The sequence below is a fragment of the Centruroides vittatus genome, unplaced genomic scaffold, assembly GCF_030686945.1.
Source record: "Centruroides vittatus isolate TY-2023 unplaced genomic scaffold, ASM3068694v2 contig_2410, whole genome shotgun sequence".
Classification (NCBI taxonomy): domain Eukaryota; kingdom Metazoa; phylum Arthropoda; class Arachnida; order Scorpiones; family Buthidae; genus Centruroides; species Centruroides vittatus.
In genome coordinates, this window is record NW_027121518.1 from 24,157 (window position 1) to 39,895 (window position 15,739).

General features: G+C 30.6%; 1 protein-coding gene across 1 annotated transcript in view; it reads right to left on the minus strand.

The window, feature by feature from the left end:
• Nucleotides 1–15,379, minus strand: part of LOC136971252 (alkaline phosphatase, tissue-nonspecific isozyme-like) — a gene marked incomplete at its 5' end in the record, with an annotated part of 34,059 nt that extends 18,680 nt beyond the window's left edge. The window contains 3 exons of the mRNA XM_067265721.1: nt 2,182–2,322; nt 4,507–4,705; nt 15,280–15,379. Coding sequence (XP_067121822.1) covers nt 2,182–2,322; nt 4,507–4,705; nt 15,280–15,379 — 440 coding nt within the window. The remainder of the gene's footprint in view (nt 1–2,181; nt 2,323–4,506; nt 4,706–15,279) is intronic.
• Nucleotides 15,380–15,739: the final 360 nt, after the last annotated feature.

Genomic DNA, 15,739 nt, shown 5'->3' on the forward strand with positions numbered 1-15,739 from the left:
GAGGAAACATTAAAAAATAGCCGTTGTTCCAAGGTTTTTTAGAATGCTATTTAAAGATAATCATTATCGGGAGTTGTGCCATTAAATTAGAGGTTCGACTGCATAGAGCAGGAGTGGGCAAGCAAGAGTTCAGTGGGAGCCGAAATGTAGGTTTTGCAAAATGCTTGGGAGCCGCAGTTCTGTACTGTCGTGGCGGATAGTATGGTAAGGCGCGCGATTTTATTATATAATATAAATATAATATAAAATCAAATATTTAAATTTGTTTAATAAACATATTTTCACAAAATTATAAAAATAAAATTGTAAAAAATAATAATAAAAAACAGAAATTAACACTTTCAGCAAGAGCCGCATGTAACTCAAAAAGAGACGCATGCGGCTCTCGGAACCGCATTTGCCCATGCCTGGTATAGAGTATAATCTAAGGGTCAAAGTAGTATAAGTTTTTTTTTTCCAGTTGGATAATCTCATAACAAGTGAGCAATTATTTATTATGACATTGCCACAATACCGGGCTGCAAGTTTTTAATCATATTTTTAATTTATTTAATTTAAAATATACGCTCTCCACCTCAAATTGGTAGTGGCTTGCCCCTATATGTACAGTATAGTACATCATACATTTTCTTTAACAATAGAATCGTGCCGGTCAACAATTAACTGCTTTGCTGAATGCTGGGATAAAGGTTTGAGTTGAAATAACATGACTTCCGGTTTGCGTCAGAAGTTCGTGTATAGTTAGTTAATCGGGGCCTCCTGCACCTAAGATTTCAACATCTGGTCTCGACATTAAGGAAAGACAGTCTGACAGCCGGACAGACGGACGGACGACAGTGGGAATTTATAGGTATACAATTTTTTTCAAATTGCAGCCCAAAAATGTTTATAACCTATTTTAAAATCCTTTCATACGAATCGATTTTTTTTCAATTACATTTAATTTGAGCTACAATTAATTCACTAATTTAAATAATTGAGCTTTGCATTATTAAAATAATTATTTGAAATAGCTAATCTCTATTTTTACTAGACTACTTTAAAAAAAAACTAATTCAGAGATAGAACTGTTCAAAGTTTTATAATTTAAAAACGTATTTTGCTATTTATTCTACTTCAGTATACTGTCAACTATCAAATCCTTTAATCTTTTTTAAACAATATTTTATTCGAAAATAATAGCGTTGATTCCACTGTAGCGAAAGTAATAACGTTACAAGGAACTTGCCAATATTGATCTATCTGTAAGCAACGGTCTCATTGTTCAGCCGAGTTTTTAGTATAGGCTACTGCTCTATTCAAGGTAGCTTTTAAAACCCTCAACTGATAAAAGTTCATTCAGTGACCATTTCAACTATTGTATCTAATTTTTAAACTCTCAAGTTTCCTTTCAAGTAAAAAACAACGTCTAAAGTAGCGATGTTAAGAAAAAAAAATTCAATAACTAAATATAGCTGGCAATTGTATGGGTTAGATAAATGATTTTATTGCAGCTTTTAAGTGAAAAAGTTCTTGTAAAGCAGAACTTCTGTTTTGAGTAAGAGTATTACTTTTATAGTAAATATAAAAACAGTATTGCTTTCTAGTAATCGAGATTCTTAGTGTATTAAGTTGTTCATATCGTAGGCAGAATAAGTTCTTAGCAGTAATACCTAATCTGTAGGGCCAGAGTATCCTTCTTTGTCAGATCTGTCTTGTTAGAATATCCATAATTATCTCTAGTATTGTCTATAAGTCCTTTTGAATTAATTATATATATGTTATAATACAATAGTCATCAGTCAAAATGAACAGAACAGTACAATAGACTCACTCACTGTTTTAACAGTGAGACTATTAAAGAACATGTATATTTTTATAATTAATTCAAAAGGACTTATAAACAATACTGGAAATAGTTAAGGACTTTAACAGAAAAAGAAGAATACTGTGGCTCTACAAGTTCGGTGTTACGGACAAATATTAAAGTTTAATTAATACTTCTAAATTAATGATAACGTACTGTACAAGATATAGATTGATTTGATTAAAAATAAACGTATGTTTTATAATATTCTGTATCGTAAAAACGATTTAATACGTAACTACAATAATTTATGGCAGCTAATCTACGTTCGAAATAAATGTTATTCGCAATTTGTCTTTTTGATAAATAAACATTATTTTGTTGTCGATACTTACCTTCAACCATCAGAAAATATCCGTGAGGATTTTTTCTTAAAATTTCGATAGCTTTTCTTGTCATATTTGCCAATGATGGCTCACCATTTGGTCCTGTATCTCTATCCGAATCATAAGAAAGATGACCGTGTTCGAAAAGACCTATACAGATATATAAATATATATAAGTTACGCATTTTACGTGTTATTTTATTTATGTTCGATGTAAATTTATATTATAAATTACAACCATGATAAATATATTTTATGTACATTAATTTAATGCAGTTTTATATGTATTTAATCAAGTTCGGATTAGAAATAATTGAATAATTCTTTAATATTAATTGTTATAAAAGTGAGTAAATGCTATTTTGCAATGTCATGACGCAGCTCCATGAAAATAAATAATAATAATTACAAATCTCGCACTATAGTTTTAGAATACTAAACAGCAAAATTAATGGGTTAAAATTTGTATTTATTTCAAAGGGAAAAACCCAATAATATATATAAATTTTATAAACTAAACTAAACTTATAAAAAGTTAACGACTTTATAATTATATTAATTTCAATAAACTTTGCTAATTTTCTATACAAAATTTCCGAATATTATATACTATTATATTACCACAAGATAATTTTTCTACTTCGTAAAACAAAGAAAACATAATTACATTTTTATTTTTCTTTACTTACTTCTACACTAAAGTGATGTAAACATTTTAAATTAATATTTTATTGTAAATAAACATATTATATGCCCTGAAATTACACACAATTTTAACTTTGAGCTGGTAGCAGAGGGTTTTTTAAAATTATTTATGCAGTTAAAAACGTTTATCTTCAGTTCACTATACACAGAAACGTTCGAAGTTTATAAACATATCCTGGAAAGACAGAGCAAGAAAAATATTTACTAGTTATTCGGAAAGAAATCGTATTAATTACAGAGATTCAGAACATTAATCTGCTGCCATGAGAGTATTATTTAAATAACCTATTACTAAATTAACCTATAATTATAATAGCCTATTATTTGAATATCCTTTATTGGTTAATTTTAATTCTCACAAATTTTCTAGAACTTTAAATTTTTCTAACTTCATTCGTAAACTTTCTTTTGCTGTAACTTTTTCATTTTATCACACTGATTTTCGTATTTATAATTCTGTTCGTAAGTTAAAGGTGATTGCTTAAATTCGTTATTTTCTTTTTTTTCTTCTAGATGTTTCTATTTCTTAAATGTTTAAAATTAGCATGTACTCTACTTTTAAACATCTAAAAAATACATTTATTCTATTTATTAAAAATTTAAATAGTGCCTATTTTATATTCTATGTTTTTGAATCCATTTGTAAGTCCGAAAACAGGGAAGTGACTGAAAGAAAATTAAAAGATTTTATATGCATATGTTTATATACATCTAATCTAAGATTTTGTATGCAAAAATCAATTGTATCAAAAATTCCTGCTCTTCTAAATTAAAATAAAAAGAATTTGACAATATATATATGTAATTAAAAGTAACGACTCAACAGTTTAAAATGCTGTCGAGTGCTCTTGCTCGATTTTTCAAACGCTCTAACGGGAATTTTAGGGGACCGATAATTTTCCAGTTACATTAAAATATATAATTTAAGTAATAATAAAAGCTTAAAAGGGGTATTTTTGTTGAATTTTGATAAAAATCTACATTTAAAATACACTGACAGTAGCTGAAAATTAAAATTGTGTGTAGCGGCATCTGTTACGAGACGTTATTTAAAAGTAGCTTTTATATGATTAATTATTATAAAAAAGGCAAGGCAGGCTTAATTTTGAGAATTAAGATGAATTTTTTAAAAAATTTTATACGCTAATAACGAGTAAAATTTCCATTAAGTTCGACCCTACTCGAGATATGACGAAATCAACCCCCATATCACCTCTAACCATCAAAATTTAATAGCATCAATGCCCTTTATGTATAAGTAATCATACCAAATTTTGTTTCTTAATCTTTACTCCACCCTGAGATATTAAACAAAATAACACCAACACACACACACACACACACACACACACACAAAATTCATAGAATGATATTTCCGTATATTTGGCATTTTTGGTGTTAGGGAATCTGTGTGACGGAATTACAATACTTTTCTCGTATATTTTTATATTATTAACTGTACATAACATCAGGGAAAGTAAAAATGTAAGTGTAAACTGTGTTATGTCTTATGACTTTTACTTATTTACTTTATCATTAATAAAAGTGTCAACTCAATTAAAACGGTTTAATATAAACAAGAGATTATTAAAGACTAGTGAATAAAAATGTCATTTTTTTCCTCTTTACCTAATAAATAATCAACTTTATTAGAGTCGACATTATCGAAGTCTTCTTTTCTCCAAACATACTGATAAGAGAGATCTCTGGCTTTTTTATCTCTTTGCCAATCTTCTATGAGATTTCGTCCATCGTTTCTCCTTCCCATCTCGGTCGGTCTTTTGGGATCTCGTTCCCATTTCGGGACGAAGTGACGTCTTCCTCCTCCCTAAAATCACCTGAAAAATCACTTTAACTTTATTACAAATTCTTAAGTGAAAATACTATAAATTAATTTTTAAAATGCTTCAGAAAATCCCTAAATTCATTTTAAATATCTGTGTAAATAGATAATTCTCCTTGTTTGCTCGCAATTAAAGTAATGACATCGAAGACAATAATAAATATTTTACTAATGCCATAGTTTATTCACTAAATTATTTAATTAAACGTTTTCTTGATTTATCATTTAACTAAGCGATAGAAAAACATTATTAAAAGTTAAAGTTGATTAAAAATTCATTTATAAATGTAAAATATTGTGCAAATGAATGGCTAATTAAGCAAATCGCTTTAATTTTATTTGTATGTAGAGTTCAACACGTTCACTCAAAAGAGATGCAACAAAACTTCAATGGTTTCGTCTTCCCTGAGGCACTCCACTTATAAATAGTTCGATCGATCTAATATTTAAATTTATCAAAAAATAGTTAACGTATATAATACGTTCCTCAGCCTGTTCGTCAAATGAATCAATATCATTTATCATTTCGCTGTTAATCGAGTCCACAAATAGATTATTGAATTTTTTCTCTGATTATCTATCGTAACTATAATATGCTTAAATACCTGTTCAAACTGAAAATATTCCCACTAAGTTATTGTTTTTCTTTGAAGCTTTTTTTGCAGCCCAAATTGTTACATCATCTCTGTTACTACTTCTTTACTACTATCTTCAGTGACCAGCAGTGATGCGTTATATATTCATAGAGCCCCAGGCAAACTTGAATTAGGGGAATCCATATACAGTGTTGACTTCAAACATTTTTGTTCGGTGAATTTTGGGGTATTCTCTTTCGTTTCTTCCTCTGCGCTGTATTAGTCCACCCTGCTCTTGTATCACACCGGCAATCCAGAGTCCCAGATAAGACCCAAGTTTAAATTTAGATATTCTACATTAATAAGTTTATAAAAGATTGGTTTAATAACTCTGTTGACGGGGCCCCAGGCAATTGTCCTTTTTGCTTATAGCCACTGACTAGCAGCTACTACTAGCTTATGAACAGCTACTTTCAGCTTAGTACTTTTACAAGCAACTACTACACTATAAAATACTAAAAATAAAGATTATTCTCAGTTTTAAAACAAGTAAAAACTATTTTGACTTAATCCGACTTCGTTCCTCGAAATCGGATTAAGTCAAACGAACGGTTTTTACTTGTTTTAAAACTGAGAATAATCTTTTAGTATTTTATTAAGTATACCGATCCCATTAGTTTAATTATTAAAACCTACTACACTATTTTCGTATTTCTTAACTTAATCTTCAGTATATGTAAAGAGAACCAAACATAAAAAATTCAAACATATTTTTGCAGTATTATAAACATATACTGCGTTATAAGTATAAAAACACTCCAAGAAAGCGTAATTTTTATGTTTTACTGAAGTTGTTTAACTCTTATTTTAAAAGTATTATTTATTTAAGCCATAATACAAGTTTACATGACAAATCTATTAAAGAAATATATGTTTAGGTGACTGAATCATTTTCCTTTTAATAGCCTCCCTATAATTAAGTTTCCTTTAATTTTTTCACGTATCAAAATCATTCTCGTATATTTTTATAAAGATATTACAAGAAGAATAGCTTAGATTTAACGCAGACGAAACAATAGACAATTTATCCAGTAATTTTTTTTTTAAACATATAAATATTACAATCGAAAATTCATCTGAAATGTAATGTTTTCGAAGGAAAAAGACAAAAAACTATGAAATGCATGCTGTAAAAATAATCCTCGACAAATTCTACTCTTTTACAGAAGTAAGAAATAAAGCAGAAGTTTAAAAAGAAGTAGAAAATCTGGCAAGAATTATTTTTAAAAATAATCTGTACGGTTAAGCGTCCACGCGGAGAGCTTAAACTTTGTTCGTAACGAACACTATTCTGTGCTGGTTATCAGCGTTATAAAAATAATCGAAATTGGATAACAAGCATAGTCTTGAGATATACCCTACAAAAACAGCGCAATTTGACTTGTTATTCGCACTGGCACACGACTAATCATAAATGTCCCTTTTTGCACTTCCACCACCACTTCTGTTACCTCTCAACTGGCAGCGTGTAGCCTTCAGTCTTCCTGTGTCCTCTTAATACCAGATTATTATCCATTGGCTGGACAATCTCAAAAAAATACAGGATCAGAATTAATACATCAGCGTGAAGACTTGCTCACTAAGACAATTCAATTGTTTTATTTAATAAACTTATCTGAAACATATTCATCAAAGATAACACTATTCTCAAATACATTCACATCAGTTTTTCTGTATTGAAACCATAACAGCACTTCATAAATGATCATCATGGTCTACTGGGTAAATAAATAGCTTATACTAGGCACTCCAAACAAAAAGATTCATATCATAAAAAGGTGACAATATGTAATTGTAGCTTAGAATACATTAAAAAAATGGAATAGAAATTTAACGATTAAATGGATGAAAATTTTCCAAAGCGGTTCGACTATACAATGTGAGTCATTCCTAGCGGCCACTCTATAATAGTATGTTAGCAATGTCTGATTCAATATACATGATGATTTTATTTCTTAATTCGACTTGATGTTTGTATATTGAGGTGTTTTAGAGAGTTATAGTGGTTATTGTAGTGGGGATCAGTTCTTAAAGCAATTGCGAAAATAAAATTAAACAGTAATTTCGCTGTACGACTCACTATATCGGAGGAGTAAAGACAAAAGAGTTTTAAATTTGAAAGTGGTAGAGGCACGATCTCTCTCTGTGACGTGTACTCTCTTACTGAGTATTCCAAGTGTGTGTGGATCAGTTGTAATGATTAATCAACATTTTTACTCATTTCCGTCGCAGGTTCATCTTACTCACTTAGTTGTCCTGAGCGTAGGATCCTTTTCAACCACTATTCTAGATCATTCGGCATTGTTATCCGTCGCTCTCCCAATTATTGACCCGTGCGTACCCTACTGCAGTCTTAGCCAAGGTGTTAGCGTGTGTAACTGACGTAGCTTATGTCGTTTACCTACTAACAACATAACCCTCACTGTAACGCTTAAGCCCATATAAATAATGAAAATATACATGTATTTAATATTTTTACGCTTTTACATTTATTTTGGACCACTCCACTAAACAACACCAGCTGTTTCCAGAGTATAGAACAGCAATCGCATCGATAAAATCTTCTAAAACTCCTCGATGGGATCGAACCCAGATTGTATTGAATTTATTTGTAAAGGTGGCACGTTTTACGATCTCGATAATATTGCAGTAGAGCAGAACTCGCTGATAGATAGACACCTCAACTTAATTTATTGTAAAACATTACACACATCACCAAAGCTAATGTATTATATACGAAATATTTGACGATTTCGATTCAGATCTTTTTTTCTTTTCTGGCTTTTATCCGCTTCCGTACTATTAAAGAACTAAGAACGAATATAATACAATAAATCCACACTTAAATTAAATATTTTTAAACGTTACATTCAATTCACTAGAGAAAAAATACTATCTAGAGTTCCTTCTATTTTCATGATATATTAAATATCTTTCATCTATCTGTATCATAATTTATTAATGTTTATTTGGATACTTTTTGCCTACAATTTGAGAATAAAATTCCTATTAACCGAATTAACTATATTTAATGCGCAAATTTAATGAAAACTGTCAGGTTGTAACGTTGTAGATTCTAAATTTTCTCTCAACTTAAATATAGAAATACTTATTCTCTCCTTGATATATGCGCAAATATTAACATCACTTATTCTACATGCATGTGTCTAGTTTGTCGCAACTATAAAACATATCTTTTTTGCCATTCTCGATGATTAATAGTTAAATATAATAATATACTAAAGAAACACTAAATACCTTAATTTATACACAAGTTTCCATGATCGATATTTTAAAGCCTTTTTATTATATTCCAGTTGTCTTTCATTATCGCCAGTCAATTCTCAGATCTTAACTCTCACGAATAAAGTAAATAATACTGACATCTCTCAGTACATAACGATAAAGGTGTTTTCAATCTCGTCATCACGTGTCTTTATAACCAATATAAAACTGATTGAAAAAAATACATTATATATACATAATAAATAGAACCATTATACTTAATCCACAATATATCGTTATTTGTTATACAAAAATATTACTTATAAGTTATTAACATTCTATATATTTATTATTTACTCTTGATTATATATTTTGTTAATATTTAACTCTCATACTATCTCGGATATAATGCGAACACATTTAAACAGAAAAGAAGTAGATCAGATGCCTGCCACAATTCCGTTGAATCACTTTTAATACCATAATCCTATCTAAAAATTATAAAACAATATTCATATCTTTTTAGTATTCTTGTCGACTAATATAAGAACACTATTTTCACTTATAGACATGCTGAGACTAGATATGAATAAATACTTGGATATCGTCTGAATAGATTAATAGAGGTTAAAATATTTTACGACTTTGCTATTATCGAAGTAATGGAGTATGAGTACCGGATAGAACTTGGTTACAATAATATTGCACATGATTACAAGACCACTCGCAGGACAAATTGTAATAGGGTGATCATAAGTTGGATGTTAGGAAAGCACTTATTATAACAACTGAGCATTCTCATTTATTACGCATGCACTATGGCTTTGATTAATAATGTTCATATTCGATGCTTAGTCAGATGAAGTCTTTTTACTTAAGTTTATACGGAGTTGCATAATTCATGTTTTATTTCCTTAGTCGCGCAATATCACTATATTATATTGACTCAAAATGTCACCTTAAAACATTTGTCTTCATTTATTTATAACTCTGTCGATCGATAATAGCATTTTACACAGGTAAAATTCTACTCCCATAATTTAGAACTATTTTTCACTAATGTAGTCTAAGCTCCCTATTTTATTTAAAATTATTTGGAGAATTATAAATTTATAATAAAAGGTTAACCGTATTAAAATATTCCTTAACATTAAATATAAATTGGCACGGAAAGTATAAATTTATATCACTAATATTAGAGCAGTTTGTTTAAGTTTTCGCATTTTGTAAGTGATAATCGGTTGGAATTTTTTTACTCTTCTAACCGCTCTAAAAGTGTATATAAGCACAAATATAAATATTCAAGTCACCTTTTTACGATCTTGACAAACTTCGCTTATGATAGTCAACAATTCATTGACGAATATTATATATTGAATATTTATATTTATAAAATATAATGTTTAAGAAACGAAAATGTTAAGAGCATGATAATTGACATATATAACGTGTCACATTACGACTGTCTAAATATTTCACATAAAATTTTGATAAGTTTTAAATAGATTAATGAGATGATTTAAACGGTGAGACAATTACGTACATAAAAGGCTATAATCCGTTTTAATTTTTAGTATACCATAAATAAATAATAATCTGCTAAATTATAACACTTAGATATTCTTATTATATAAAATATATTATTTATTACCTTAAGTTTTTTAGTGATAGTACAAACTAATTATACTGTATCTTTCAATATGCGATTATCTTATCAAATATATATTTGGTAATATTTAACACATAAGAGTATTTATTGATCTTTTGAGATTTATATGTAATATATATAATGAATATTATTCAAATTCTGATTAAAATCAATAATACATATAAATCTCTTGAACACGCATTTTATATTCATTTATCGCCTATTGATAAATTATATGTCAATGTATGTAAACTAAGATATAGATCTTACGCATACTACTAATCTTAATAGAGTACACAACGGTGTATATTGATTTAAATATCTTATGTCATTATAAATTAAAAATAGTCTCAATACAGTGCTTTCTAATTAAAAAAAAAACTCAACGGGAACTTTTTAAATTAGTTTTTGAAAAAACGAATTAAATCAAAATGAGTGTGTTTCAAACTTATTTTCATTTATATTATTACTGACCTAGAATTTTCTATCTATTTTTTATAGTTTATTTAATTTTTTAAACTTGGGCATCACACTAATAATACGGTAAATGTGATGTTTAACGATGTTGCCTGTCAGCTCTGCCACATACACTAAATAATGGCTTTTTATACTAAATAATGAAATCATACAACGTGACAGGTTAATTGTCTCAAATCTGCTTTATATTTTTTACATGTTTCTACTTTATTGCTTGTTGTTATAAATAATAATCTTAATAAATTAGTTTATTATCTATTTTCGTTTAAATATCATCATTATATACATTAACATTTGTAAATCTAAATTTTTTTATATTAAAATACCATGTGTAAGTATATTTGAAATATTTTATTAATTATATACACTTTATATTTCTTATGTGGTTTGGTATTTCTGGGTGTATGTACATCCAAAATCTTTATTGTTATGATGGAGATAAATTAGGAACACGAATGAAGTAGAAATATTATGCTTATTATCCTTCTAGAATATACACAGCATTTCATTTCTATTATTATCTGCCCTCCTATAGATTAAATGGAACATAGTTCGAATCATTTGTATTTTCTTTATGTTTTTTTATTATTAATTTTTGTTTTCTCAATGTGCTAACGGATTTTTTTTTTTATAAAAAGTTATAAACCTTTAAAATCTTTTAATTATTATTAGGCTTTTATTAATTATCAAATTTAACTCCACAATCAAAACTATTACGCTCAAGTAGTTCAACGCTGAGTGCTCTGACAACAGCTGATACATTTACTGCTCAATAAATCGTTTTTGGACATTTCAACAATCTCCACTAAATTTCTTCTGGATCTATTATAATACTGATGTTGATTATTGTAAAGTAGACTATCATGTTCAATTAAAAAAAATATATAAATTATTATTAGATTTAATGATTATTATGTAAAATTTTATTTCTTATTTATTATAGGCGGGGCTATCTTGCCGCCGGATTCTTGAAATCAACATCTTATTCAATTTATGCAAATTTCGTTGGGAATCGCTTTAAAAAATACAATAATAAAATTTTTAGGAATTTATTTAGTATAATCGCTATATTTTGATTAAAATTATTTATTAAATAAAATCTATTACAGTGTTTAAGAGTATCAACGCTCTTGGCATAAAAACAAGACAACGTAACAATGTCAAATTGCGTTACGTAAACTTTATCATCAGGCCTAGGCTTAATATATCGACTAGCCAAAGAAAACTTACACGAAAGATACATATAACAACCAAAGTACATTTTTAAATATAAAATATAGTTTATATTCGAGACAAACACATACAAAGATAGTTCCGGAGTTTAGGAAAATGATTTTAATTTCCGTACAAATTATTCAAACATATTACTCTGCTTTTTTTCGTAAAAGTCGTTGTGAAGTGCTTCAATGTGTTAGATTAAAGAGCACGCCAAAGAAAGAACCTAATTCTTAAAATATGTTTTATAATGACTTCTTACAGTTTACGTGCTGGTTATCAAGAGTTTTATGGTATGTGGAGAAGAAAAGGACATATTTTCTTGTATACATTCCAATTGTAGCTTTTTTTTTAAAAGCCTTCCGGCTGGACCCATGTGGAGATGGTCTGGAGCCGAGTATCCTCGTTGGATTTTTACCGCAAACCATTGAATTTCTTTTAGGGAAAGCCCCTACAATTTCTAATGCAATGATCCGGGCCGACTCACAATGGGTGGCTGGCTATGAGTGCGAAGTCGGTGGGGAGCATAAGGAACGAGATCTCTAATCTCCCTAATCATTTCCGCCAAAAAGAAATTTTGCTGAACGAATGATAATTCACAATTTTTTTTCCGCTTGTGGTCATCCGTGAGATCTTCAAGCGCAGTTTTTCTGTGTCCAGCGTCCGCCGTTTCTGCGTCGGCATATGGTCGGCATATTGAGAGGGAGGCTTCTCGAGCGCGTTGTTTGCGACCCGGGCTTCTGCCATCCACCTGATAAACTATACAACGCCGAGTATTTTCACTACGGGCGGTTAAATTCCATCCTATTACAGCCTTTCTGAGTGGAAAACTATAAGTCCTATAACTATTATATGATAAGGTTACTTACATTATTTTACATTAATTAGAATACAAAACTTTTCTTACCTCACCGTGTGAAACTGGATGGTCTGTTCATTGTGCCTTTTTAACTACATTATCTTCCCTCGATTAATACGACTTTTACACCCTTTTGAATCTCTAGCGTTTATGGGTTAAAATATTATGATTCTGGTTCTTAGTCCGATCAATACCCCTTTCGAATTGTCGTCATATTGCTGTGTTTTTGGACTCATCCCCTGTGTCACATGCGTTTCTCCCGGATATCCAGGAATACTAATAATTACAATTTCCACTGAGCCAAGCCATTTTGGGAATCGTATGTCCTGTAAGTGACACTATCTTAATTTAGAGTTTGTTCGGATCTGTCCTTTACCAGAGTATGAGGAAACATAAACAGTCAAGCAAAACGTAAAACACTTACTTCATCGCTGTCTTAATCACATATGCCACCATCACGAACTTGGCACACGGAATGGGTTTGTTCGACTCGAATCTTCAAACAAGCCTGACCCTTTTCATTTAGCGAATCCTATCTTCTTTTGCGATCAATGAAGTAACTTACCTCTGTACAGAACTCTCCTATAACGATGCAGGATGCTCTCGGATACTGATATCGGGGAACATCGTCCTAATTTTTTGAAGCTCGTCATCTACACTTACGTAGTGACATGAACTTCAACCTCATCCATATTTTACCCAGGCATGATCAGAACAATTTCAATAGCTTTCGAATATCATAAATGATTCCCTCATTTCCACTACTACATTTTGCTTTTTCGAGGGAAGATCATCCCGGGAATAAGGCTTTAAAGTCCTTTTGTCACTATATTCGTAGCCAGTTATCACATTCTACGATATTTGAACGTATAGAAATTGTGTGGAAAGTTTTCTGGTCTCCGATAATTGAACCTGGTGTAATGCCAAGTAGATATCCATTCCCCTCCAGAAAAAGTACTATCATCGAACTGAATCAACCACAAACCTCATTATATATAGGTTTATTGACAATTTTAGAGAAGTGAATTAATCTATACTGTGCATGAAACACTGAAAGTTGTATGTTCTCTTCTCCCTTAGGACACCATCGCGGTTGGATAGGAAGCGTCAATCCTAGGTGGTGCCAGAAAAATATGTGCAACAATATTGTAAAAGAACAGACGAACATTGAAATGGCTATTATTATCGCTAATGATACAATTCATTTACAGTGTCAAAGATTAATCCTAGTAAGTGAAATAGATTAATTTTGGCATATGTTAACAATTAAAAGTTTTCTTTCGTTTCTATTTAAACGTAACGATGAGAGCACAGCCAGGCCGGGAGAAATATCTCGAGCATGGTCCTATTTACATTCCATTCTCTCTGCTGTATCTCCTTCGCTACCTTAATTGTCTAACTGCGGAGATAGTTTATGAGGATTTGCTTACGTTAAATCTCATCTTTGCCACGAATTGAGGAATGATAGTTCTTCAGACAGTCCAAAATTCTCGCCAAATAGGGGATACTGTTTTTCCATCATGGGGAGGTAGAAGTTCAATGAAACACTTCAAATTTTCCCTCGGTAGTCATTCCATTTGCCACACGGGAGATAGTTCACAATTCGAACTCAATCAACGTCGCCCATGCGCGTGCACGCAATTTCTTTTTGTTTTTACTCGTAAAAAATATAAATTACCTTTTTAGCAATTCGAAAAGAACAGATATTGTAAAAAAAAAAAAAAAATTCGATGCCGACAACGGACATGCACCACACCACTGTCTTCTACACTCCCACCAAACAAAAAGGGTTAATGGGCATATTAGAGGAGGTGCAGAACGAATCTCGGACGCAACACAATTTTATCGGCCTCACAACATTTCCAAAGACGCTGCGAGAACCTCTCTCTCAGGCATTACTTGTCAAAACGCGAAATCAGCGCGTCCTCCGTTTCGAGGTTACAGGAAACCCACGGTCCGCTGCCGACAATCGAATTGCTAGGTATAAAAAATAATAATTTGGTCTTGATTTCGCCACTTCCCGCTCGCCCGTGTTTAGAATGTAGGTAGAAAAAATTCCGATACCGGCCGCCATCTTGCCACCTAAGGGTAAACATTAACCAGAATTCGTTTAGATCAATGAATTATTATGTATGATTTTATACTTAAAACGATAACCGGATCAGTGACTTTGACTTATTCTCTTGTTTTAGTTAGGCTACTATAGTTTAGTGCTATTCTATTTAGTGCTAATTTTAAGGTACACCATCAGAGTCAGACTTAGACTTGTGGCCCTGCACTACAACATACAACAGACCCATCTTCCTTCACAAAATAATAATAATAGGCAATACAAATAGTCTTTGGCGCCTCTCTTAACTGAGGCATTACATGTAATTTGTTTAGCTTACTAGGCCTAAATCCAGCTCTGCACATGATCGGTAACGTTAAATCGAAGTTTGACTGTAGTTATTGTCCTTTTTTTTTGTCTTGTTAAGCTTTATATCTAACACTTTCTTACCATTAATGACAATGCTACCTGTTCGTACTTGTCCGACAGTAATGTCCGTGTCTTTTCTTGCCATTCTTGTCCCAGTAGTCTGGTTACCTCTTTTAGTATCCTATTGCGAGTTTTATGGTTTTAGTTTATTCCCTTACAAATTATTTCAGTCCTCTCCAATAAACACAAGATTAGGTTGTTGGCAATGTTTGGTAATTCCTCTCCTCTCTAACATTCTTCATTAAATTACTCTTGGCTTGTTCGTACCAGTAAGATTTATCTGTTAAAAGTTAACACAAAAGAAATTTTTAATTTTTTTAAAACAATCCAACACTAGAGAAATAAAATTTAAAGATAAACTGTTTGAAATACAGCATTGAATCTTTTCTATTTTCGACATTGAGTGACACATCTTAAGTAAATTTAGAAGGAGTGCTCATAGACAAAATAGCGCAGATAGTTCCTTCACAGATGTCTTACA